The sequence below is a fragment of the Amphibalanus amphitrite genome, unplaced genomic scaffold (genome assembly GCF_019059575.1).
Source record: "Amphibalanus amphitrite isolate SeventyFive unplaced genomic scaffold, NRLGWU_Aamphi_draft 000746F_arrow, whole genome shotgun sequence".
Classification (NCBI taxonomy): domain Eukaryota; kingdom Metazoa; phylum Arthropoda; class Thecostraca; order Balanomorpha; family Balanidae; genus Amphibalanus; species Amphibalanus amphitrite.
The window spans coordinates 95,672-122,805 of record NW_024882240.1 but is presented as its reverse complement, the minus strand read 5'-3'; the positions used below and the strand labels follow the sequence as shown (position 1 = coordinate 122,805).

Here is a 27,134-nt window from a genome sequence, read left to right as displayed (position 1 = left end):
GGCTATTAACTCGTCAATTAGTGCCCAGAGTCCGGAGTTGGTCGGCTGCTCATTGTTTGCTCTGCACATTACCATAGCCAGCGGTGGCGGCAGCTAGCGTCTCGCGTTGCCCAGGGGGGCCGTGTCCTCACCTGCAAGTACGGCAGCTGATTATACTACGAAACCATAACAATCCATACCGATCCAAAACCACACCGATTAACGGAGCTCGGACCAATGCGCCCATCAATTATATCTGTAATGCTTTGCTGCCACGGTCCTGGTCCCGGGTAACTGGAAAACACCTCTGCAGGTTGTTTGTTCCACACTTATCTCACACACCTCAACTATAAATGATTTGTTCAACACCTCTCAAGCGCAGCTCAGCTATTTGTTGGTTCGATCAATACCTCTAACGCTCACACCAGCTGTTTGTTCGTCACCTATCACTCGCAGCGCTCGAGTTCGACTGCGAACTGCACGCTCAATAACTATCACTTCAGGTGCTCATATCAGCTGTTTCCTAATGGTTCAATACTCCGCACGCACACACCATATGCTTTCTGTTCACTCAATACCTCTCACACGCCCACCCACCATGCCTCTATGTTCGTTTAAATCTCTCCCACCCACCCTGAATATCTGTTTTGGGCTCTGTTATCGACAGGAGCGGCCGCTAAACCGCAACTCGAGCGGCGGGCTGACTGAAATCACCAACGGCACGCTGGTGTTGCGTGGAGTCTCCGTTCGGGACGTGGGGCACTACTCGTGCGCGGCCCGTAACAGCGAGGGAGAGGGACGCAGCAACCAGCTCTACCTACCCGTCAGACGTGAGTAGCAGGGGGATGATAGCTGCTGGAGGAGAAGGAAAGGCCAGGGTGAGGGATACGGGGAAATGGGCTGGGGCTGAGGAGGCAAGGAGGGGTCGTGAAGAATCTGGAAGAGAGGAATTGATGGTCCCAAGGACGAGTGAGGTAGCAGTGCAACTGATCCTAATCAGCTGTTCTTCGAACTAATAAGAAAAGAGAAGTAAGCAGAAGTGATGAGTGATGGCGATAGTTGACGAATCACGAGCATAAGGGCTGAGTGACGATGCGAGCAAAATATAGCTAAGGGCTGCGGAGCAAAGGACGAGGGGCGCACTAGCATCTTCATCTGCCCGTCGAACATAAGAGGGGCCCGCGGGAGCGCCCCCCCCCCCGCGGATGTATGGATGTTGGGCGGGCCTGGCCTCACACAAGCTATCGAGGAGAGCAGGGGAGGCACATAAGGGCGGGCCAGTCCGTCACTCAGCGGCGCCCTCAAAAGGTGATCTGCATATATGCGTGACTCTGATCAGGGGTGGAGGGAGGCTGCGTGTGTCAGGGGGAGGCGCGGAAGAACGAGCGTGTCTTTATGTCAGCGGATACGCAGTCTGTGAGGGGCGAAAAGGGAGGAGTTGACTGTTGTAGGCACACACTACACATGGTGTAAAGCATTACTGTCATGTCAGGAGGGTGGGCGGACAACAGCGAGGCGTGGGGACGAGTGTCACTGGGCGGGGACACCCCACACCCCTCCGGGGGGGGGGGGGTGGGGCGGAGAGGAGGGGGGCGGACGTCGTCCCCGGGCGCCGGCCGACAGCGATACATTACGTGCTCGGTGATGGAGATGCGAGTGAATGCGATGTGCTTCCGGCTCCGCTGCGTCCCTCGCAGGGGCGCCACCGTTATGCGAATGCCCCGGCTGCCGCGCTGTGTGTGTTCTTATTTGGCTTGACGGAGGACCGTGGGCTGGGAAGGACCGGGACGGATGCACAAGCAGAATAGTTGTTGTGTATAGAAAGATGACTTTGTGTTGGCGAGAAGGCATAAGGACACTGTGGCGTGGTGCATCATAATGTCGAGTCAAAATATATTTTTGCTTTGTTGGTACATCAGCCTTGTTTTGTTTCATATCGTCATGCATGTCATTAGTCGTCATAACTAGATTTGTTTGCCCTTGCCTTACTATTCCAAAACGCATTCATATGTCATAATTAGTACGTCCAGCAAAACATGCCATAGTAATGGGGTACTCATGCCAACATGCACTGCAATGATAATGAGGCACTCTCATAAACAGAATCATGTCACTGATGATATTCAGTTTCATTACCATTTCAAGATTCCGCCCAGCACGTTCCTTGAATCTCATTGTCTAAATGCATTGTATGTAGATGCGATGCAGCTTTTGGGATTAGAATCGTCATACAAGGTCACCCTGTCATTCCCTTTCCCTTTCCCTTTCCGCTCTCAGCGGACGCATTAACACTTGTCGCCGCGCACACCGCCAGTGCGCCACTTTCTTCGACGGCGTCTGGAGCCACCATTTGCTGGCCGTGGGTGCGTGCGTTGCCACGAACCACGTGCGGTTTGGAGCCTTCGCTCGTCGTACTGATCGCACTCCCCAGAGCCCCCGGGGGTATGATCAGCAAAAATAAGGCGTTATTTGCCGCCACTTCAACGGCGCACGACGGGCGAAGACAGCTTTGTTTTGGCCATTGTGCTCCCGGGGACGGCGGATGGCCTGCTTGCACGCAGATGCTGCTGCGGCGGTAGGATGCGTTGTAGTCAAACGAGCCAGAAACCGAACGCGAACCTTGCTTACAGGCTCTGAAACAGCGATCTGGGATGTCGAACCGAGATGGGTGACCGAAATACGTCTGAGGAGTGAATGGAAATTGAGCGAAATGATTAGGTGCAATATTTATAACGCCGTGCATGCAAGGAGGCGGAATTTTACCCTTCTTTGTTTGCAAAGGCTGTGTCAGGCAGCAAAGTTTGATGCATGGCGTTGGATAGTTATGTAAACATAGACCTCTGTATGTAACCTATGTATTTTATATCCTACTTGGAGTCGTTTCAGGGCAGATTCTATTCCACAGCTGTAGCCAGGAGCCTGCCACTAATAGGGTTAAATTCTGTGCTTTAGATTCCACAGCTTTAGATTCTCACAGCTGCAATCCTTCTTGTGGTTTATCATCTCTCTAAATCTGTCAAAAGTCGCAGGATTATACGCGCCTGGAGAAATCCAGGGTAAACAGGATTACACTGACTGTAGCCACCACTGCCGTGGGCTGTGCGTCCGCTATGACTGATCGACGGGCAATCGTACCCGGCCGGGCCGCGCGATCGATACCCGATATCTGTGATAGGATCTGTCTGTCAGCCGCTGACTGAGCGAAGGACTCTGAAGTTGTAAATAGCACTCGAATCGGATAAGTTGGGGAGGAATATTCAGTGAGATCTTGATGCGCCGGCATCTGAATAGAAGCTGCGTCAATGCTGGGGGCTCTGCACAAACGGTACTGGGATAACCAGGATGCTGAACGTGAAAACATTCTTTTTTTGTGCCGACGAACATCGGTGATCGCAATGCTCGCATCCCCTTCGAGTTGATGCAATTTACCTTTTCGTTATAAACACTTCGTTAGGATAAAATCCGTCACAATCATTTTATATTTAGAATACAAAGATAGAGCTAAAAATGCATAGTACTGCTTAGAAAATTTAATCTAATTCTTAGCTTCCCTTTAGAAGCGCAATCCCTCGCGGTAAGCAGCCCTTCGACAGCAGGTGGCATGCACCTGTCCGGCTATCACATATTGTGGTCTGGGTGGCGAGACATTCAGGCAGTCTAGTCCGGCTTATCGCCAGTAATTTACTGCCAAGATATATGAAGATATATGACGTCACACCTGCTGTTTCAGATGTCCCCGACTGCAAACAGTTCCAGAAAAGGTCCTACGAGACCGCCCGAGGCGAGACGGTCAACGTGACCTGCGAGGTCAACTCGTTCCCGCCGCCAAAGACCTTTTTCTGGGCGCTCAACTCGACAGGCAAGTACTCGATTGATGCCTTGACGAACAGGTTTAGCTCTATAGCAACTTGCAATTTTTATACGCCTGAAGCGTGGTTCATTTGTGTATCCAACTTTACGCCGTCGCTAAAGTAATCTAACCGATGCAAAAGCTACCAATAAAAAGTAAACTTATCTTGATGATGGTACTAATTGGAAATTATACGAATACTCCGTATAAACTTGTTAGCACAACACCGAAAATAAATGTTTAATGCGTGGAGGCAATGAAGTAACAACACCTGTCCATGCATAATTGTCATAAATTTATCCTTCAGTTTAAATGTATAACATGTATACATTTTTTCATCATTCCACACCCAACTGAGTGTTTTCCCATTCGTTCCTAACAGCGACTCACCCCGTCTGACCCCCGTGTCCCTCCCTCCTGTCGCGCCGCTCAGGGACCTACCAGGAGCTACCTCAGAGTCGCGTTAGGAGTCGACAGGGAGTCAGCGTGGCCAGCGTGTCGACTCAGAGTCAGCGTGACTACGGGACGCTACTGTGCTGGGCAGAGAACACGGTCGGCCGGCAGACGGAGCCGTGTGTGTTCGCGCTGCGACCTGCAGGTGGGTGGGAGAGGGAGGTGGGAAGGGAGATTTGAGGGAGGGAGGGAGGGAGAGAGGGAAAGAGGGAGGGAGGGAGAGAGGGAAAGAAAGAGAGAGAGAGAGTGAGAGAGAGAGGGAAAGAAAGAAAAAGTGAGGGAGAGGGAGAGGGAGAGGAAGAGAGAAGGGGAGAGGAGAGGGAGAGGGAGAGGGAGAGGGAGAGGGAGAGGGAGAGGGAGAAACGGGGTGGCAGAGGAGCTGGGAAGAGAGAGAGAGAGAGAGAGAGAGAGAGAGAGAGAGAGAGAGAGAGAGAGAGAGAGAGAGAGAGAGAGAGAGAGAGAGAGAGAGAGAGAGAGAGAGAGAGAGAGAGAGAGAGAGAGAGAGAGAGAGAGAGAGAGAGAGAGAGAGAGAGAGAGAGAGAGAGAGAGAGAGAGAGAGAGAGAGAGAGAGAGAGAGAGAGAGAGAGAGAGAGAGAGAGAGAGAGAGAGAGAGAGAGAGAGAGAGAGAGAGATAGGGGGCAGAGAGTGAGGATTATAAGCTATTTTTGGCAATGTCTCTCAAAATAGCGCTGAAATATATTAATGACTTGCAAGTTCAGCTTGATTACTTCAATCAGGAACCCTTTGCCGATGTAAGACAACAACCTTTTTTCTCTTTTCTAATATTCCTGTCACAAAAATAACAACTATATTACCACTAAACTTATGTGGTATCGGATCTCGGAAAAGATATCGGAAAAGAACGTTGGTAATAGTGATAATACCACACTCATATAGTTTGCTGAGATCAAAGCCTGTCCGTTTATCAGCGAAGTCTGTGAAGTGAAATCTATTGCACTCGCGGCTCGATAATGGTTCCCCGGGACTAAAGCGGCCTTGAACGGCACTGGAAATGCCCGGCGAGGGAAAGATATGACCGGTCTATATGCATTATCCCCATGGTTGGTGTCGCGAGAAAAATTACAAGCGCGACTTTATTTACTAAACATTTTAAATGTTAATAACCGAAATGCGAATCAGCAAAATCCCCTGATACGTTTTTCGTTGTTGTTAAATTAGAGAATGATAATATTGGTGCCGGTTTCACACAAAAAGGTATATCAGTTGATTAGAAAATAATGTATATCCACATACGTCTCCCTCTCTTTACCCCCCTCTCCCTCTCAGTTTCCGCGACCCTCCGATGAGCTGTCAGTAGGTACTGACAGCCGTCCACTGATTTGGCAGACCGTCCAGAGAGGCCGCGCTCCTGTCAGGTGACAGCGACGTCACCGCGGGCGCTGACAGTCAGCTGTCAGCCCGGAGGGGACGGCGGACTGCGCCAGAGCTTTCACCTGGAGGTGCTGGATACACAGGACCGCACGGTGGTATTCAACAGCACAGCAGAGACGCCAAGGTAGGTGGGCTTTACGGCCCGGGGTGTTCGTGAATAGAGAAACGTTGATAGCACGATTGAGTGTCATAATTGGCCGATGAGTATACATTTAGCGATCTTCCCAAATTGATTGTTTGCTTGTCTCCGGCGAAAACATTACATTACGTGTACGTTACATTACATTACATTACATGTATTACGTGTATTACGTGTCACATCGAATGACTATCAATTCTCACAAAGTGCTGGATTTCAAACCTGAAGTCGGATCATGCTCACATGCCTGTTTTACCGACTGGATTATGCATTATGCAATTCTGCTTCGAATTCTCAGTTATGATAAATGTTCCGCATAGCTATGTTTATTGCTTGCTGCAGAAGTTTCGACGTACTCTTTCACCTTAATGCTCCATAATCTCACGCTCCTTGAAACTTCTTGCACATAATGGTTGCACGCTCACGATCTCATTAGCATCATGGTTGGAGCGTAGCAATAACTTCGTTTACGAACCGCGCGCTTCAATGTTTACAAATGCGTGACATTTGTCCAGTGAGAGATTTTTACGAGTACTAGCACACAATGACTGAACAACGACCTGATTTCAGTTACCCAAAAAACATTGCTTTCGACTCTTAGGTACATTTTCAGCATGCGTTGAGCATCGTTTGCAAGAAACTGCCCACCCACAACCCCCGCACACAATTCACCAGTACACCAATGCCCAGGTCTTCAGGGCGTTGGCCGACGTTGCGTTGCGGGCTGGCCCACTTCACAGCTTGTTGAGTCCTTTTCGAGTCGTCCGAGCGTGATTCGGTGGTCGGCGCGCCCGGTGCCGCTGCCTCCCAGGCCTCGTTAACATGTTTGGACTGGGCTGGGCTCGCTCAGTCGACCTTGGTCACCGCTCGACCACTGCTGCTCCGTCACAAAGGCTGCACACGGGCCCAGTCAGTGTTCAGAGAGACTGTTACACCGGTCGCCCGGCTGTTTTTACGGGACAAGTGCGCGCGGTCCAATTCAGACCAGCACGCCCCGCGCTATTGCCCCGGAAACTGGCTTTAATCCGTTCCGAATTGAAATAAATTAAGCTCGGATTGGCAGGCAAATGTATACGGACTTTGGAATGGTGCCGCCGCTTGGCTTAGGCGATCGATATGGGTGTGGGAATGGTGGGCAGGGGAGCTCTCGGTAAGCGTTGTGGTGCTATGTTGCAGCCGGCACGCGCTCATAGACGCCATATAGAAAGTCTGAGCATTTACTGATGAATTGGTTGTTCGTTACAGTCGTTGCATTACTGGAAGATTCCCAAGCCTCTCTGCAAATTGCAGTGTAGGCTAGGGTCAGCCGATATTTCCCGTTTATCTCGTTTATAAGTGAGCGGGAACAATTGCAAAGCGCTCTCTCTCAGACGTGACCTCCCCAAAAGCCCGTTTCACTGCCATTCTTATATAACATTCATGTGGGGCTACACTCAGCTATTCCGAGCCTTGCTCGATGCTTGGACCCGATCCGCCCAGGGCTATCCGACCGACGACTTACCAGGCTCAGGCCGATATAGCCGAGAAACTGTTATGAGGCTGCGGTATCGCAGATGACATTGGTTCGTGGCTGCCCGCGGGTTTTTGGCTGGTCCCATATGCGGCTATGGGATCGGCAGCAGTTAATGTGATGTGACGTAACTCGTGATAGCGCGATGAGCTGCACTGTGACATGAGTTTGGGTTATGAATCCACGTGCAATGTCCATGAACGAATATCACACTTGATGGGAGGCGAGATTAGCACCACCATCCTGTTAATTTGCTCCCCAATATGCTGATCGCGTGACGATGACACCGTTTGACTATTATGTCCTTTGAGCAGTACTTTTACTTTATCTCGATAAACTGCCTTTATAATTGTATGATCTAACGTATATTTTCCGTTTCCGCTCCTCACCTCAACACGACACAATGCATAGAATGTAGATATTGGCTATTCTTTTTCTTGACCCCATATCCCGGGCTCGACTTCCCCTGACCCCGTCCCGCCCGCTGTTCCCCAGGTTCAAGGTGCCCGGTCTGGTGCCTGGCCGGCGCTACATGCTGACCCTGCACGCCTCCAACGAGCGGGGCCGCAGTGACCTCTACGTCACACCGGCCGCGGTGCCGGTCGACACGGCCGCCGGCAGGACAGCTGAGATCAGTGAGTTGTTAGCGCACCGACAGACGAGCTGCCGTCAGCGGCGGGGGTCGGTCTCACAGGCTCACGGCGGATCGGAGCGTATCAACCCGACCGCCGCGCTGCTGCGGACAGGCTCGATCAGATAAAGTGGGCCCGCCGCTCGCTCTGGTGAAGTACCGGGAGACGCAGCCGTCAGGCAGGTCGTTTGCACAGCTCTTGAGATTGGGAATCTTGCCAATGTTGCGCAAGGTAAACATGGTAAAGAGAGCTGTGCTAAGAAAATTGATGACGGACTGGTTGCGTTAAAAAACTTATGGGGATGTTGATATTCAAAATGAAATGAATTTGTCTTTAGTTGAGATCTCAAGCGGCAGCTTCATCAGTTCAAAGCTAAAAATGTGGAGTCTTATACCACATATGTCATATGTGAATGAAGTGCACAGCCCACAACCCTAAGCCACTTAGCTTGAGAGCAAACTCTATTCCAAATTTTAATTACGGTCATCTAGACATCAGAGGCTACGAGAAGTTAATAAAAGTATGTAAGATATGAAAACATCAAAAACAGTTTATTTTTGTGATACCGGAAAAATGACTACCTAATAACTTTGATCACAGAACGTGGGCCTCATACAAATGCATTAGGTTAAGTTTGATTAGAAAGATGCTGCTCTGAAACACGAAATCATTAATCAAATGCATTTCAAGAGAAAGTAAGCTTTCTTGAATGATTGATTTTGTTGATGAAAAGCTAGCAAGTGCTGAGAATTCACCACTTGTTGTTTATAGGCACTTATGGACTTGCTGCTTTCAGGTTTGTGAAACAATCGGTGTCATCAATGTCCGTATTTTTGTTAGACAAACAGTAAAACAAAATATAACGTAACCTTTCAATCGAACGCCGTCATTGTCCATCATTGCAGCATGCATGGCAATGTCAGCAACCTACCAACAAACCCAGCGATAGCTCATCGCTCGGCGCTCCCCGCCCGGCTCGGTGGACCATCAGCCGAGCCTCCCTCCCCGTGCAGCCGCGGGCGGCGCGGCGCCCGGTATAAGCCCGGCGGCGGCGCGACTAAGCCGAGCCGGTTGTCGGCCCTGCGGCGCCGCCCCAGATAGCGGGGCACCGGTCTCTCGGGGGCAGTTGGGACTCGGTCCGAGGATTTCACTCGACAGACGCGGCTCCGGCGGCCGCCGCGCCGGTGGCCTGTACCGCCCGCCAGCGCTATCATGTCGGCGGGCGGGCGGCAGCGGGCGGGCGGCAGGCGGGGTAACGCGAGCGGCAGCGGGCGGGCGGGCGGCAGGCGGGGTAACGCGAGCGGCGGCGGGCGGTAGCAGGAGACCCGTGCCGGTGACGGCATTGCCAGGCCACATGAGATCGATGTAGCTCGTTCGGTGCAGGTACTCTGGTTTACGCCCTTAATTCTGCCTGTATTCTGGGCCAAATTAGTTTAGATGCCGGCTTGTAGCGAGTGGTATCTTAGCCTGTGGGCTGTGTAGAATGTTGTATCCTCAGAAGGACATGCGACACATTTTTATGTGCCAAGTGATTCCACTTTAGTCAATCAAGTTGCTTCACTAAGGATTATAGAGATGAGATCCAATAGTTCATTGTTTATCTTGGAATGTCTGATTATGTTTTCTTCTTCTTCAAAACAGATAAAGTTTAAGAATCTGCAGTCGGTGCACTTTGTTGAGAAAGTAGTATCAAGAGACGTGAGGCAGTGGTTAGTAGTGTTCAGGTTTCTCCAGAGCCTGTTTCTCAAGTGTATCAGCACCTGAACTATGAGTGGTGGGTAAGGTAAACAACTTAACAAGGACAAATTAGTGAGTGAGAGGGAGGGGGAGAGAGAGAGAGAGAGAGAGAGAGAGAGAGAGAGAGAGAGAGAGAGAGAGAGAGAGAGAGAGAGAGAGAGAGAGAGAGAGAGAGAGAGAGAGAGAGAGAGAGAGAGAGAGAAGAACGTGTATTTGTGGAGAGGAATGGTGAAACATACGAATACCTACGATCAAAGCGGAAAAAACAAAGCGAATGCCTTTTCTATTAGCTCAACTGAGTGAGGGAAAAGGGTATAAGCAGAAGAAGCACAACTAGAATTCCAGCTCCGTTTGTGCCTGGATGTCTGGACCTTCGGCACGCGGGAGAGTATTGAGCTGGTCTGATTGGAGGCGCACAGCCGCTGGTTATTTCATTACCTGGGTGCTCGTTTACACCGACCGTAGAGAGTCGTAGTGGGTTCCAAAGGTGCTGTAACGGACCAGCTAACTACACAATCCGGGAAGTTTTGAAATTACCACGCGCACAAGTTGCAGTGTAGATAATAATAATGATACACGAGTAGAATAGAAGTATTGGAGCGTGAAGCTAAGTGCCGAAAGTGCATGGATTATCTAAAACACCTACCTCGTGTTTGCTGTTTATTGTCCCGGCTGCCGTTTGTGACTCAACTCGCTGTGACCTGACCCCATGACCTGCCTCCTGACTCACCCGTGACCTGACCCGTGACCTGTCTGGGTGCACAGCGGGCCGCTCGGACAGTCTGCTGGAGGTGCGGCCCGTGATCGGCGTGCTGGTTGGGGTGGTCGGAGCTCTGGTGCTGCTCGCCATCGCCATCGTGGTCGCCATGCGCGTGCGAGGCATCACAGACGCCAAGGTAACTGTGATTTCCCCCTCCACAGATATACATCTTATCTCATACAGATGGACAGGTCTGTAGCTCCGTGTTATTGAGCCGCATCCATAAATGGCAGTCGATGATTCGGTCTATTTGGGGCAGGTAATGGTTGATTTGTTGCTATGGAGTTTGTTGGTCTTGGATACCAAATATCAGTAGAAGATGTCAGATGAAGCGTTTTTTTTATGTCACTTGGTGCTTGTGTCAATTGTGCATGCGAAATATTAGTCACTAAAAATGCCCGTGAATAAGTAGCCTCGGTAGAAGTCTACCTACTATTTGTACATTTTTTAGTCAAGAGCAGATTGCAACGCTTTGCTCATAATGCACTGTTAAAACATACATAATCCAATACTCAATTACACCTATAAACCATGATGAGAGGCTGTTTTATGGGCTTATTTTTAGTGTAAGCCGTCAGTAAAACGCTTTGTATTCTGAATTGCATTGAAACGAAATTGTACCTATCGTTTGGATGTTTAATCCCATTCAAATTTCGAGGAGCTTGCTTCATCTCATAAAAACGTGATACCTGCTACGTCCCCAAGCTTTTCTATTGATGAGCCACTGGACAATACGTACCGCTGCTATTTTCCAGATCCTCGCGGAAATATGGCCGGTTTTTTTTTTTTGCCGCGCAATATTGCGTTGTTTGGCCTGTGTTGTCAGCAGGACAAAGTGCCGCTATGTACCGAGCTCGGCTCTGAGTGCTGTCACCGAGTGGCGCGGCGCCGCGCCGCCACTCGCCGCCAGCGCGCCGCGTCTGTCCCGCTGAAGTCTGGTCACGTATCGCTCGTGTATCTCACTGGTTGAGAGCACGTTGCCGCCGAGTCTGGCCCTGTCCGGCCTGCAGTGGCCTGGTCGGAGCTGCAGACTGTACTCACCAGCCAGTACCGGCATAATGGCGGCCCGTTCCGTCTGTTTATATTACGTTGGTTCATGTTTGTCAGGTTTTCGTTTTCTCGGTCCCCTTGTTTGTGTTTCATTCGCCGTTTTCACGACGGCCATCTGGTACACATTTGGTGCAGATTAGGTGCAATTTGGTCAAATTAGGTTCAGTGTATCTCTTAGAAGCTATCAGCTAGGGTTGCACTAATTTATGCCTCCTTTGTCATATTATCAGAGAGTATCATCGATTAAAACACTGAAAAAAAAAATAAAAAATGAAGATATTTGCTGTAAAAGAGATTAGGTGCAGAGTTGGTCAAATTAGGTGCATTCGCCGGATAGCCCGTCGTGAAAACGGCTACTGTAGATCAGAAAACGTCTTTGATTCACAACAAACATTCGGTCATTGTGTTCGTGCAAAGCCACAGCGTCTTATTCCGCTGCAGTAAACCCCTACATCCTCGGGTTTCACCCGCGGCCGGCGGTTATCCTGTGTTATGTGGTTATCCTGGGTTATTGTGTTTGTTCGTGCCACCAATCACTCGAGCCAACAGCCGTGAGAGAGGACCACGATAAGCAAACACATAGTCGATGTATGGACTGCTGAACAAGTGAACACACACACTTGGGACTCTACCTGACGGTTCATTGTGTCGTAAATTTATATTATCGAAACTCCAGACACATACTCGTACTTACATCCTGAATGATGTTTGTAGTTGATTTGCATTTACATATCCACTCACATACCTTCAATTATTCTGTCTTGGAATATGAGAGACGCAGCTTCTACGATTATTGACATTTGAACATGTAGTGCGCTCTACATAATTGACAACCATTTTCTATCTGAGATCGCTTATAAGTGTACTTAATCCTAAGTACTGACACCTCCCAACAATTTCCGCCTAGTCCAAGGACAACTGCGTATTCAAGTTTGCACTGCAAACTACACGAGCGCGATTGCAAGCGGCCGAACAACGTCATTTGCCGACAACGCTAGTTGGTACGACCGGCAACGACACACTCCCCGCTAAGTTGTCTCCCCATTGGACTCGGCGTCTCACATTGACTAGACCACACGGCCCGACTCAAGAGCGCGTTCCCAGACGCAGCCTCGACGAAATTGAACGACCGTCGAGAAAGCCCGACTGTGCCCGACGGGCACCTGGAAATTGACACGATCTGAAGGCACGTCCGTCGCTGGCTTCTCGGGTCTACTTTGAGCCCCGCACAGCTTCCATGCTAGCTGAAATACGGCCAAATAGTCCGACTTTTGTTGTGATAACTGTTTGCAGAAAAACCGGAGGCCGCGGCCTGCTCGACTCATCGCTCATCGACCCTTCATAGGAACTTCTGCCGCCCGGGGACCAGTCTATTGGTTCGCCGTCACTGTCTCTGGCTCATTCCGAACAGGCGGGCGGCTGGAATCACTCGCAATTGTTTGGCGACTTGCGTCGTGCCGGCGAGCGTGGGTCGTTTTTCGCGCCAGTGTTTGGCTCTGCGGGGTCCATTTGGTTGATGATGATCCCGGCTGGCGGCCGGCGGCTGACCTCCCGCTGATGGGGCGACGTTTGGACAGCAGCCGCCGTCTGTTCGAAGAGCGATCGACATTGGGACACGGGGGGGGGGGGGGGTGACACCACGTGGCCGCTGGACAGTGTCCCGAGCCAGCCGGAGGGCCCGCTGCTGAGACTTGTTTGGGGAGAACGCGTGTTGCCACAAGAAACCACTTACCGTGTTTCATATATTTGAGATGTTACGAGATAATACAGGTTCTTGCGTAACATGTGGCTCTAAAGTCCACACTTCTATCAGATTACAACCTTTTTGTCAAAGTAAGCTATTGATGCTTCTGACATAGCACTTAGAGACTCGTCCAAGGTTAGATCATTTTAAGTCCGGGCATTGCACTATAAATACATTACCAGCGTACCGAATTTCAACCCATCAATGTCTGTCAAGCTCAGCATCAAGCTTAGCTGCCTATCCTATCAATTCAGATAATTATTGTTGATGCCTGGATAAGCTCCCTTGGCTAAACGTTGACGTCAGCAATCATTCGGGATTGACGTGGAGCCAAACACAGGATCCGCAGACTAGAAAATAGCATCACTAGCAGTCGGAGGTAACTGAGCACCGTGCCACATAATACGGCTTATAGCTGATCAATTTACATAGAGACCCCATGCGAATTGCGAATTGATTGTGGCACCACGACTCGCTGACCAGTATACATGTGTTGACAGGAAGGAGAAGTCCATGATGCACCTGACCAGCCGTGTGTGTGTGTGTGTGGGTGTGGGTGTGGGTGGTGTCACTATCAATCACCCGATGCCTGACCAGGCCTCTCCCGGTTGCCACAGGACCACCGCCGCGCCGCCGCGGGCGTCGACTACGAGATCCAACTGCGACAGGAGCAGGTGTCCCGGCTCTCGGACAAGTACGCCGCCGAACTGGCCCGTCATATGCACTCAGGTGGGTGTCGGATGCGATGTCGGAGGGGTTCACAGATTGGCAGAAATCTCCGCTCAAGGAGAGGTTATTTCTGAGCCCGTCTAACGCCATTACCTATAGAAACGTCCGGGCTTTTACAGAACCGCGATATAGAATAGTTCGGTAAATGGAATAGTCAGAAATAACCCCAAGCATTTCTCACCCACAAACATTGGTGTTAGCACAATGTGTTAGCATTAACTACACCAAGGATTGATGCTTTCCAACTTAAAAAAGTTGGGTACGATCGTGCGATGTAACTCTTTTGCTGTAGTTTGATTTCACGTTTGATTGTGCAAAACTCATCGTAGCTTGCGGCACAAAATGCCAATCTCATTTATAGTGCACAAGTGTGTGTCGTTTCAAGACTGACCAAATACCTATCATGTTGAAAATCGTACTCAAACACTACACATTTGAAAGTTTTCCGTTCTTCTCCACCGAAAGTTTAAAGTCGAATGAAATTACCCATTATAGAACATATATTGAGCTACCTTTCAACTACGCAAGCAACTAAAACACTCGGCAGAGGTATCAAAGACAGATGTTTTCATTTCTCGGGAGCTGTCTCCCCGCCTCTCACACACTCTTTCTCTTTCTCTCTCTCTCTCTCTCTCTCTCTCTCTCTCTCCTCTCTCTCTCTCTCTCTCTCTCTCTCTCTCTCTCTCTCTCTCTCTCTCTCTCTCTCTCTCTCTCTCTCTCTCTCTCTCTCTCTCTCTCTCTCTCTCTCTCTCTTTTTCTCTCTCGGGCGCGGCGTTCTTCTCGGTAGACGGAGGCAGCCTGGCATGGTATGCTGTGCCGCATGACTCTAGTGTGCTGCGGAACACGCTACCTAGCCAGGCAGCCTAGCGATCTCGGGTTTGCGCGGCGTTTGCAATGGAGTGCAAGCCATACCAAATACCTACTTACGAGCGTTGGCAAGTTTTCACATTTTATAGTCAGTGTTGGATTGAGCGCATGATGATCACATTTTTGACAACATTTTTGTTTAACTTATATTTTGTGAGTATTTGACTACCATGATAACGACACGCTCTCACTGCAATCTACATACATAGGTACATTGATCCACCGAGATTTGTGCTCCTTTATGTAGGGTTGAGTGATTGGTAAGAGCACCCTACCCTAAAGCCACAGCGAGCGATGTCATCAGCCAAAGCTGCTTCAGAGAGCCAGCATATTGGTAGTCTCGTATCTGACGAACGCTTGGGGCTACGTAAGCATTTATTATATTGCTCAGACGATGGCCCAACGGTGACTTCCGAAGATCAAGAACCAAATGCAAATAAATTATTCGACTAGAATGACCCTTTCAGAACGATCCTTTGTGATCAGCCCGGGCAATCCTCTTATAGTGCCTCACTCAATTTGGTGAATGGAAGCGCATAGCGTCATTGTGGATAAGGATGCCCCTATATAGATCGCTGTGACTAACGGAAGCTTATGACCTGCTCCATAGCAACAGACAACAACAATAGCTGGTGAAGCACTCTAGGCATTAAACTCGAGCTGAATGTGTCGCTCTTCGCTACCGCATGAGTTTATCTGTTCTCACTCAATACCACAATGGTATCGGACGAGTTGAGCCCCCACTGTTGCCACGTGCTGCGTCCGGCCGCCCGGCTCCCCGTCTTACCTGTTGGGACGGTGTAATGCACTCTGCCGGTCGTGCCGCGACTAGCAGTACCTCCCCGGGGGCCGGCAGCACTGCCCTCGGCGTACCAGGAACGCAGCGACCTCTCCGCAGTCGGCCGAGTTTGTCGGATTAGGGCGGCCCCGTGGACCGCAGTGCGCTCCGAGCGAGTCGACTGAACCATCCATCGACTGTCCGGGAACGGTCATCGGCCGACCAGCCGACGGGCGGCGTGGAGAGAGGGACAGACGAGCAGGGTGGACGGATGGTCAGGATTCATGGAGGACCAGGGATGGACGGATGGACAGGCGACTCCGGATAAACCAATGGGGCAGGTGGACAGGAGATATAGACGGGACTCCGGCATTAGTCCCTACTATGATACTTTGTGCATTGCTATCACCATTATGGCATACATTGAACAAAAAGAAAAAAGAACAAAATGGGGGCCATGACCTACTGTGAGAGGTGAGCAATGGCCATGCGTTTTCCCTCTGCTATTTACAGCCTTCTGTCTACATTCCGCGTCTGCTACTGCCTAGCATCTTCCAACCACCGTCTATTATCCATCGCCCACCGTCCCACCGCCCACCGTTCCATCGCTGATCGCCCGTCGCTCGCCGCCCACCTCCAGACCGAGTAGCCACCGCGCCTGCGGCTGTATCCAGTGGGAGTCGGGTGATACACCGTAATCTGCATGCTGCCATGGGCAGAGGCCGGCCAGCCTCCCAGGGGTCCCGGCTCTCCATTGATTGGCAAACAGACCGCTCAGCTACTATTGTCTGTGTGTGGCCGCCCCCCGCGGCTGCTGTCTAACCGTGACGTCAGCGCAGTGGGCGGGACCTGCTGCTGGCGACCTTGGCGTGACCTTGACCGGCCTGCCGGCGCTGTTGGTCACCGGGAGTGGTCAGATGTGACAGCCGCCGGCCGGCCGACTGCAACTTATTCATGGCGGCCACCGGCCAGATGACGGCCGCCGCGCGTCCGCCGACGAACGGCGGCCGGCCGAGCCCCCCGAATGTCAGACGAGTGACCCGGATACGGCCATGGATTCAGCCATGGATGCTTTGATGATCAGGGTTAACGGTACTTTACCTGTCTTGGTCATGACTAAAACTGGCATTGGTATTCTGGAATATAATTTTGAACATAACTTATATTTGGTTTTGGCTGCGGTGCTAAATAGTTAGCTAGTGGACAAAGCACGCACAAAGTCCGCTTTTTATGTTGCACGGAACATTTCCACTGACTGTTATCTCATCATCAGATACACGAAAAATCGTTCTGTCGCCATTAACGAGCCACAATTCCAGCCACGCTATCCCGTTTGCGCGGTCAATACCTAGAGGAGGCACGCTGGGGTGCAAACATAGACCTGTCTGCGCCCTGACCCCTGCACGCCCACAGTGCATTGCAAATCTGTCTGGCGTTCGCAGTGACATTCCACGACTCGTCGGAGAGCTGATTTCGGAAACCAACGCCCACGAGTCAACTAATGAACACTCTCGGGAACATGACATCGCTGTACTCCACAGCAAACCGTCAGCATCGGAAACACCACAGAAGTGCTGGAAAATAAATCTCATGATTCGTACTGACGTTCGTGAAAGAAGATTATATAAGACCAAAGTACCAGCAGATGTTACGACACATTTTCAGTCCCTGATTTCTAGTATTGGTGTCGCATCCGCGCGCTGTCGCCCGCAGCTAAGTGTCAGCGCTCCGGCAGAGATGTTTACACAGAATGTTTTCCACATTCGTCTGCCCATCCGCCCGACGCCGTGCAGATCTCTCGATTAATGGCTCCTGTAAAGCTTGTCGATGCCTCCAACCCATATGAAGCGCTGTGTTATGCAGCTCGGGCTCTGAGATTTCGATCATGAACATTTGTTTTATTTATTTTCAAATAAATAATATTACAATGTTTCATGCCTCTCTTCTACAATGTCTCGCTGCCCGGTAGTCTCATTGTCTTACTGTATTACTCTCAATAGCCATGTGAAGCTCCTGAATTGGCGTGTGCTCGATCTCATGGGTCATCAATCATGGTTTGTTGGTTAGAGGCGCCCTAATTGCTCTCGGTGTCAGGGTGCCGACAACTTCTGCGCCGTCTGACGCCCGGCCGATATCTGGAGGTGCTTCTGGCGGCGTCTGTCGCCGTGGTTGATTGCCGTTGCCGGACGAGCCGCCAGTGACAGCTGCGACCGGCGGCTGTCGGGGCGGGCCAATTAGTGGTACGGCGGGTCGGCGAATCGCTCAGTTCGGGCTGTGACCGGCTGGGGATGTCGTTTGGAGCGGCGGACAGTGTCCAGCGGTGGACAGCGCCAGCAGACATCGTTATTGGACATGCCATTGGACATGCAGAACCAGCAGAAGAGAGCGCCAGAGGACAACGCCAGGCAGGTCTTGCTGCTGTTTTTTGTACTTAGGACATGACAAGACGTCAGTGACATCCTAGTGACATTTTTACACCTTAAATTATTTAGCTGACCCTTACCGCAGCTCAGGCTGGAATGTGGTTGAATTCGACCAGGAACAACTAGAGGGTGGTCTGCGAGAATATCGTCCACGTTATTGCACTGTGTTTAGCTGACATATCCAATACTTTTGGTATGTGACTTCTGTTCTTTCAGGGTGACCGTAAAGGTATCCCTTACATCTGAATTGCTCCTTGATTGATCCCATGTGAAAATAAACCCCTTTAGACAGATCTTGCCGTTAGTGAGACTTGGTCGAGTAAGTGCGCTTCGGCACGCTCGCACCTATATTTATGGGTCCACGGCTCTTTCTAACCCACATTGACAGGTTTTCGCTGACTCATATCTCGCCTATCCGACAGGTGGCGAGCACACTGTGCCGGTCGACGTGCACGGCCCCTCACTGGAGAGACCGGCCACGACCGGGCGACCTCGGCCGCGGCCTCCTCCGCGCGCCGGCTCCACCACCAGTCAGTCGAGCAGTACTCTGCCGAGGCAAGGCAGGGCGTTGGCTCAGGTAATAAACCAGTGGTACTCTGTCGAGGCAAGACAGTGCGCTGGCTCAGGTAACCAGTCACAGACAAACACCACACAGACACAACAGACAAAACAGACAGGCCAGCAGCTTGCATTGCCGATGCAGGGCAGGACGCTAGCTCAGGTAACAGGCCAGAAGCACACTGCCGCGGCAGGACAGGACGCTGGGCAACAGACCTCAGACAGACATTACAAAGACAGAACAAACAGACCAGGCAGCAACAATATCGAGGCAGCGTAGGACGCTGACAGTCCCGGACAGAACTAATAGATCAGGCAGACCAGACAAACTAGCATCACTCTGCCCAGACTCAGAGCAGGGCGCTGGCACAGGCGACCAACCACACATGGTACTGCCCAGATCAGCCAGTCAGTGCACTGTCCACACACTAGACAGACCAGACAGACTAGCAACACGCTGCCCATGCATTACATGTGAGATCGGAAATCACGTAACTAAAACATGCTACGGAGCCTATTGGGTAGTGATGAGCTAAATGCTGGAATAGCTACCGTGCCAAATTCGTTGCCCGCTAGTCACCTATATTTTTAATACCGTAACGGCCGTACCAGCCAACCCTGCCAACTTGTTTAGAAATAAATAATAGAAAATGTTCAGGCTGCCAATTGATTTGATATCTCGAAGAGATGGATAAAAGAACAATGGAAAATTGCTTTTGAAGCGTGGCGGGGGATAAGAGAGAATTGGTTTGAAGTGAAAAATTAATAACATAATATCACAGCTAGCGGTCGTCAGGCTCAATACCTCGGATGTCCACTCCAGTCAGTATAACCAACCTCAATTTAAAAAGCAAAAAATGATTTTAAAAAATCGCGACCTATTGGTACTCAAGCTGAAAATATCCATAAATTGATTGCATATCATGATTAATTCATCATAATTATCATGATTGGATTCATAACAAATCTGTTGTATGAATTCTGTCTCCTTGCACGGTTTCGAGCCTCTACATAACACTCATCTGCGCTGCAGTTCGGGGGCTCTTCTGTGTTCATTCACCACGTGTCCGTAGCGAGGTTTCATCAGTTTGTGTGGAGCTCTGGTTTCATTTGACTGTGGAGCTGGATTTTGGCTGTTATAGGGAGCGATGTAGTTATTTGGGTACGTTTCAGATGCAGACAATCTCACTGTAGCGTCTCTGTTGCGCTCACAGCGGGCTCTTGTCTGCAGAGCATGAATAATATATTGGACGTAAACACGAGCTGGTTTGCATACAACACCCTTTTCGTATCTCTGGCGAGCACAGAGCGGAGAGCGAAGCTGCGTGTTTACCTGACCCGTAGACTGTGCCGCATCACACTGGTGTCGCGCGGCGCAGTCTACCCAGCCAGTGACGTCTCCTGCCGTCCGCCGCCAGGGGGCGTCGGCGGGCCGGGCGGCCGACGGTCCCGCGAGCCACTCGAGTCCGTCGTCTCCGTCGCCGACCGTCTCCACCGACACGCGTCGAACGGAGGAGCTGGTGCCCCTCATCGTCTTTCGGGTCAGTCGGTCGCAAGGAGATGGTTGAAGCCAGTTCACCTCAAATCGAACGAATCTAAGTTTACTAGGATCGAGCGAAGGAGGAGTGAACTGAACAGCTCCTGGTCCACAGTTTGGCGTCGATATTATAAATAAATGCACAATAAATATATATTAATTATATACAATAACTTTGTTTTATTTCACTCACAGCCTCTGTTCAATTTGAAAATGCGTCACTAAAACAAATTCAGAATCCATCATTGCTTTAGATGCGACAGGTCAATCATTGAGATAATATTAGCATCTTTCATTTTAAGATTTCTAATAAGGTACGATGTCTTACTTGAGTTTCCTTGAAGTTATTTCCTTTTTCAGTAGCGCTGCTTTATAACAGTTAAAGGTAGTGTGCCACCTTTGAAAGATTTCCCATTTTATTTTTCCTAGGATAAGAAGCTTCTGTTTTTACCTAATATCGCAAAAAAAATCAAAAATGGGCCTGGAATAGTGCCTTTTTCGCCTAAAAGTTTATCGGTTTTTAGATATGTATAAAAAATGTAGTGGGCTCACCTGCAAACAGGCGTCGGCAACAATCGCGAATGCGGCGCACATGTGACAATAAGCAAAGGTCATTATAGTGTTACGACCATACGACGTACGGGAATGAGTTATCAGCTGTCTAATCGTAGACAACACAATGTCGAGCCTTAAACTGTAAGCCTGTATTGGTATTGTTTCTTTTATTTGGCTGTCGAACATTATTTATGGTTTGAAATATGGTTTTATGTAAAATAATTGATATGAAAAAGCCGTCTCATAAGTTATGACCCCATTTCACCACACGCAAGTGGCAGAAATGACAATGATCAGCTGACGCATTTTTCTTGGCCGAAGTCAGAGCGCGCAGCCCGACGCACCACCACCGCACCACAAAGTATGAGCAGAAGCCGCGCCCAAAGCCAGGGCCCCGGTAACGTGAGGTAGCCGAGTCGGGGCAGCGTGCGCTGACCCAAGCCGGGGCCGCAGCTTTGGGCGCGGTCTACCGCATCCCCGCGGGCAGCCCCGGGCTATCACATGACACCGGGAGGACGCGCGGCTCCGGCTTGGGTCAGCGCACGCTGCCCTGACTCGGCTACCTCACGTTACCGGGGCCCTGGCTTTGGGCGCGGTCTACCGCACCACCTAACAGGCGTGTTCGAAACCGCAGGAGCTGATGATGAACGGGTTTATCGAAACTTGATTGGATGAGCATATCGGTAATAGCGATTTCAGTGTGTGCATTTATTGTTCATAGTGGTGTGAAATGTGGTTGGGGTACGACCGACAACCCGTCGGGGCGAATTTCGCACTGGGGTACTCAAAATTTGAAGAATTTAAGACGTTTCCATGAGTTTTGAAGGTATGGATAAGTTCTAAAAATCCGGTTCTCCTTATCTGGGCCATTAACTCCATACGGTCCAGGAAAGCTGGCACACTACCTTTAAGTTAAATTGTCATTTCAAGCAGATGATCACAAAACAATTGCATGTTTTTGTCAAATTTATCAGTAGTCTCACGCTTAGCGACTTCAGTCGAAATAATAGTCGACCAATGTATTGTTTACCGCTCGGCTGTTGTGCGGGCGCACCAAGAAGTCTGACTGCCGTTACGCCCACCAATATGGCTCATAACAGACGCGCCGCTGGTCATCGACATGCCAGAAATAATCTTATTGCTCCGGCCACTGCATTTTATTGCACTGGCTCAAGAGCCCAGGATTGCTCTCTTGTTGGTCCCTGGATTTCTGCTTGAATGGTTTCATTGGTATTCGACAATGTGCCATCGCGAATGGTTGCATGTAATGCAAGTTCGTGGCGCTGTCTGGGACATGTCAATATAAGACATTGCGATGTCTGTCTATATAGCAGTGTTCGAGAGGGGCTGGATAGGCGATCGCATTTCCGCTCATAGCTACAGCGCTCTACAAAAAGATGTGTTAAATACATGCTTGTTATAAAATGGCGTTGCATTTTCAGGGACGGTAATGCAGATAGCTAATGACACTGCAGCTGTAATGCCCAGTAATAATGGAATAAGATATTTAGTTTTTATGCTGACGATTTTGTTTACTTACTTGAGGACGACTATCTGCCCGCAGCCGCCGGCGTCTGGGACCAGTCCTCGCCCCTACCGCGGCGGTGCCCGGCCCGTGCCCAGCCCCAGTCTTCAGAGGGACGCCACCACCAGCCTGATCGTGGAGAGCTCGAGCTCCAGCACGCGCCGGGAGCCGAGCCCACAGCCGCAGCGGACTGACGTGGTGCTCTGTCCTCGACCCCCGCCGCCCGGAGCCCGAGCTGACACAGACGGACACGGAGACGACGTGCGAATCGCCACAGAGTTCTAACCCCCGCACTCCGAGAGGAGTTAGGGCACTCCCTCGCTCGGAAAACTGAGTTCGGGTGGGGAGTTTGAAGCCGATGTTGCGTTCATAAATCACGAGTGGACCACTATCGCGTTGTGGTTTTGGCTGTTGGCCTGACCCAGCACCGGTGCCATCTGGTAAATGAAACTGGAACTGCTGAGCTGCTGAGGGCACACACTTCAGAGCTGTATCTCTGTGTACCTAAATACAGCAAACGAAACAGTGTAATGGCGCCAATAGTGGGATGACGAGGCACCAGAGATGATATCGATGCGGTTTTGTTGTAGACTAATGCGGACGAAATGGGCATTGTATAAAAACGCTGCCCAGAGACGAGCTTGGTAAAAGGGCGCTGAAGGAGCAAAGAGACGTTTATTTCATTGGATGTGAATCGCATAGGCAGAGGTTCGTCCAAGTACCATATGGTGCGGGGCGTTGATGTGCATTGTAGCGTTGAATCATGTTGTGTGTAAAAACCTCATAGGACCGACACGCTCAGTTAGTATTTGTATCATTCGCATTTCATATGGCAACGTAGATCTGTTAAGTCGTCTAGTAAATGGTGTTAACCCACGAGCCGCTGGGGGGGGGGGGGCATAAAGTTGCCCCCCCCTTTACGTTTTGTGAAATATCTTCGAAAACTGATGAGCTACGAACGTGAAACTTGGCATAGCTTCAAATGAATACCTAGGCAATGTTTGAGGAAAGTTTGGTGGTTGTAGCACCTAAGATGACGTCACAGTGACGTCATAAAGTTTTGTCGTTTTCCGATATGGACCGTTTCTGATGACGCTGAGCATGAAACTCGACTGTAAATGAACTAGACAGCACCTGCTGTCATCCTAAAACATCTTACTACACTTCCATCTAGTTTCTGACCAATAATCGGCCCTTTATATTCGGTCCCATATATGTGATGTATCGTGAGGAATATGAGAGTCGCAAATCTATAATTTCACTTATGACGTCACTGTGACGTCATTTCAAATGGGATCGACACCAAATTTGGACACAACCTCGGCTAGGTATTCAGGAAGATGTGTGCAAAGTTTCGCTTCTCTATCTCTTCGCGTTGCGACGATATCGTCGCAGAAGTAAAGGGGGGGCAACTTTATGCCCCCCCCCCCCCCAGCGGCCGGCGGGTGGCGCGGAGGCCCAGCGGCCGCCGGGTTAACTGTGTGTCCTCAGAACTGTTCTCTGGCATGTACTCCTAACTAGCTGAAGCCATGTGACTCAGGTGGGTGAATAACTTTTAAACGGACTATGATCAGAATGTTACTACTCTCACATGTTGATTGATGGTGTACGTACTCGAAATGCACACGAATGGTTCATGAATTAGACGTAGGATAGGTAGGTACATATTCACACAAGGCGAGAAATAAGATTTCTTCTCCTCATCCTGCTTCATAACAGTGACGACAGCACGGTGTGCTGTCTTTTCTCATCGCCTTGAAAAATGTAATATCCGGAACAGACGGTTGGATTTTATCTAGGTTGGATTTTATAATTATATAGGTACCTACCATGTGCGAAAAACTAAGAAAAAGAAATCATGAAATCGTTATTCGCTTCAATGTGCTATAAACCAGTATCTCCTGACCTCCAGACTGATGTGACTAATGGCTGTAGGTATGGTCAGGCTCGCTGTTTTTATTTCCTTGCTCGTCCTCGCTGCGTATCGTGCAAGAAATAAAACCTGTCGCCACTGCGTTCAACATCATTGCACGCCTGCACTAGTTGTGTCACTGTTATATGGCTGTGACTTTATGGATTTGTGTGTAAATGCGTGTGTTTATGTGTAAGGGAACGTTTGTTTGTGGGTTTGTGCGTGTGTGGTGTGTATGTCAGTATGTGTCCTCTAACAATGAACTGAAGCTGCGTGTAACACAGTTAATATACTTCGTCTTTTAGTGGCATTTTAGTATCATGTATCATGTATCATGTATTACAACAATCACGAATGCCGGTTGGCCCTGGTGATGTTAAATCTGGTTCACACATCATGCACACATCAGTATCGCACATACACACAAGTACATACACACAAGTACATACCTACTCACATTACTACTGATTTTAGATTGATTCATTCTGCATTACTCATGAGCAATTTCAATTACAATCACGTTTACGCCGAATTTACATGTGTTTGAACGTTTTTCCGAAAATCTTCCACAGATTCGGCTTCCATCATGCTGGGCAAAAGTTGGTTCCACTCTCTTATGGTTTTTGGGAAAAACGAGTTATGGTACTGAAGTAATCTCGACGGAAGTCTCTCTATCTTTTTAGGGTGATCACTCCGTGATATATAGCTAGGTTCACATATAATTCTACTAACATCTACTTTCATGTTGCCATGGTGTAATTTGTACAGTAAGCATAATCTCGCCTCTCTACGTCGGCTTTCTAGGGATACCCATCCTATTGTGGCCAGCATGTCAGTAACACTGCTATGTCGGTCGTAGTCATTAAGTATAAATCTAGCAGCACGCCTTTGAACCATTTCCAGCTCATGCTTCATGCCCTCTCCCCATGGGTCCCAAACAGAGCTGGCATAGTCTAGATGTGGCCTAACAAGGGACAAATACACGATTTCCTTTACAGCCTGTGGGCAATCCTTGAAATTTCGCTTAATAAATCGTAGCATCTGATTCGCTTTACCAGTGACATGTTGTACATGATTTTTGCCAGGTACATTTATTCGAAATATGCACGCCTAAATATTTGAACTCATTGACAACCTGAACTTCTATTCCATTCAAATAGTATCTAGGCATTGCAGCAAGTTTTTGCTTTGTCATTCTCATGATAGCACACTTTCCAACATTAATAGACATTTTCCATTTGGAACACCATTGAGATAATCTATTTATATTTGCCTGTAACGAAAAACTACATTCTTCATTGCTTAAGATGTCTGTGTAAAGAACAACATCATCTGCATATAATTTTATCTGACAATTAATCATATCCGGAAGATCGTTAATATATAAAAGAAATAATATTGGACCCAATACACTCCCTTGTGGGACACCGGACGTAACTCTAATCACATCAGAATAACAATTATTAACCAGAACTCTCTGCGTTCTATTATATAAGAAGGCTTCAATCCAGCCAAGAACGTTATCATCTAAATTATACATTTTTAGTTTAGTTAAGAGATGTTTATGTGGAACCCTATCAAACGCCTTACTGAAGTCAATGAATGCCAAATCAACACTCTTTTTCTTGTCAATGGATGACATAATATCCTGATAAAGCAGTAACAGTTGTGACTCACAAGAAAGATGTCTTCTGAATCCATGCTGACTATCAGAGAATAGGTCAAAATCATCTAGGTGCATCACAATATGGGAAACTAAAACACGCTCCATCATTTTACAACATATACATGTGAGCGAAATTGGACGATAATTTACAGGTTCTTTGGTACTGCCCCCTTTGAAAGCTGGGTGCACTGTGGCTTGACGCCAATCGTGAGGAATGTCTTTCATATCAAGAGACTGTTCGAAAATCATTTTGAGGTACATTGCGACCACTTCTGCGCAATGTTTTAGAATAGCCCCGCTAATGCCATCAGGGCCACACGCTTTGTGGACCTTAATATTTTGTAAGAGGCCTACGATGCCATGATAACTAATAAGAACCGGCGGCATAACCTCCGACGTGCGAGTACAATCGCTCAATGATGTTGTATCTGTATCATCTTCCTCACAAAATATCCCTTTGTATTGATTGTTAAGAATATTTGCTATATCCTCCGGGTTGTGGACAATGTTCCCACTCTCGGATACAATAGAGGTAATGCCCGTTTTTTTAGTCATTTTTGCTTTAACATACTTCCAAAAATGTCTATTGTCTTCTTTCAAGAGCGACCCAAGCCTACTTTTGTAATTGGACTCTGCTTCTTTGTATGCCTGTTTTACAACCGCCCGAATTTCTCTATACCTTTGCAGAGAAACAGCAGATTTGTAAAATTTTGCTTCTCGATGAAACCGTCTCTGTTTGTCTTCGAGACGTTTAAGTCTAAGACTGTACCACGGAGCAGGGTTGTGCTCGACTCAAAAAAATTTGCTGACTCGACTCATTATTCAACTTCAGAAAGCCCTGACTCAACTCTGACTCAAACAAGGAGCTGATTTTTTCCCCTTGACTCGACTCATGACTCAAACGGCTCAATGAAAATATGAGTTGACTCAAACTTGACTCAAATTTTTTGTTGAGTCAAGTGTGTTGACTCAAAATTGACTCAGATGAAAAGTTGTTGAGCGGGGGGGGGGGGGGTGAAAAAAATCCGGCAGCAGGGCCAGGCCTAAGTTGTTAAGCGGGGGAGAATGAAAAGCTTATATATATAGCTTCTAAAAAGATGAGTCAGCTGACTCATGTTCCTAAATGTTTTTGACTCAACTCAATGTCCGAAAGTTATTTCACTGACTCAACTCTGACTCAACTCAACACCTTAATATTTTTGGCTGACTCAACTCTGACTCAACTCAACAGCTCAATCCGACTCGACTCAAACCTGACTCATTTGAGTCAGAGTTGAGTCAAATTTCTGACTCGACTCATGAGTCAAGCACAACCCTGCCACGGAGGATCTCCGTTAA

The 27,134-nt window shown here is 49.0% G+C and overlaps 1 protein-coding gene across 1 annotated transcript in view; it reads left to right on the top strand.

Annotated features, from left to right (window-relative positions):
- Positions 1-24,434, top strand: part of LOC122365524 — an 83,532-nt gene extending 59,098 nt beyond the window's left edge. Inside the window, exons 10-19 of the mRNA XM_043336793.1 lie at positions 647-809; positions 3,710-3,838; positions 4,263-4,427; positions 5,630-5,798; positions 7,819-7,958; positions 10,458-10,588; positions 13,864-13,975; positions 18,466-18,620; positions 20,020-20,142; positions 22,258-24,434. Coding sequence (XP_043192728.1) covers positions 647-809; positions 3,710-3,838; positions 4,263-4,427; positions 5,630-5,798; positions 7,819-7,958; positions 10,458-10,588; positions 13,864-13,975; positions 18,466-18,620; positions 20,020-20,142; positions 22,258-22,503 — 1,533 coding nt within the window. The 3' untranslated portion in view covers positions 22,504-24,434. The remainder of the gene's footprint in view (positions 1-646; positions 810-3,709; positions 3,839-4,262; positions 4,428-5,629; positions 5,799-7,818; positions 7,959-10,457; positions 10,589-13,863; positions 13,976-18,465; positions 18,621-20,019; positions 20,143-22,257) is intronic.
- The last annotated feature ends 2,700 nt before the right edge of the window (positions 24,435-27,134 follow it).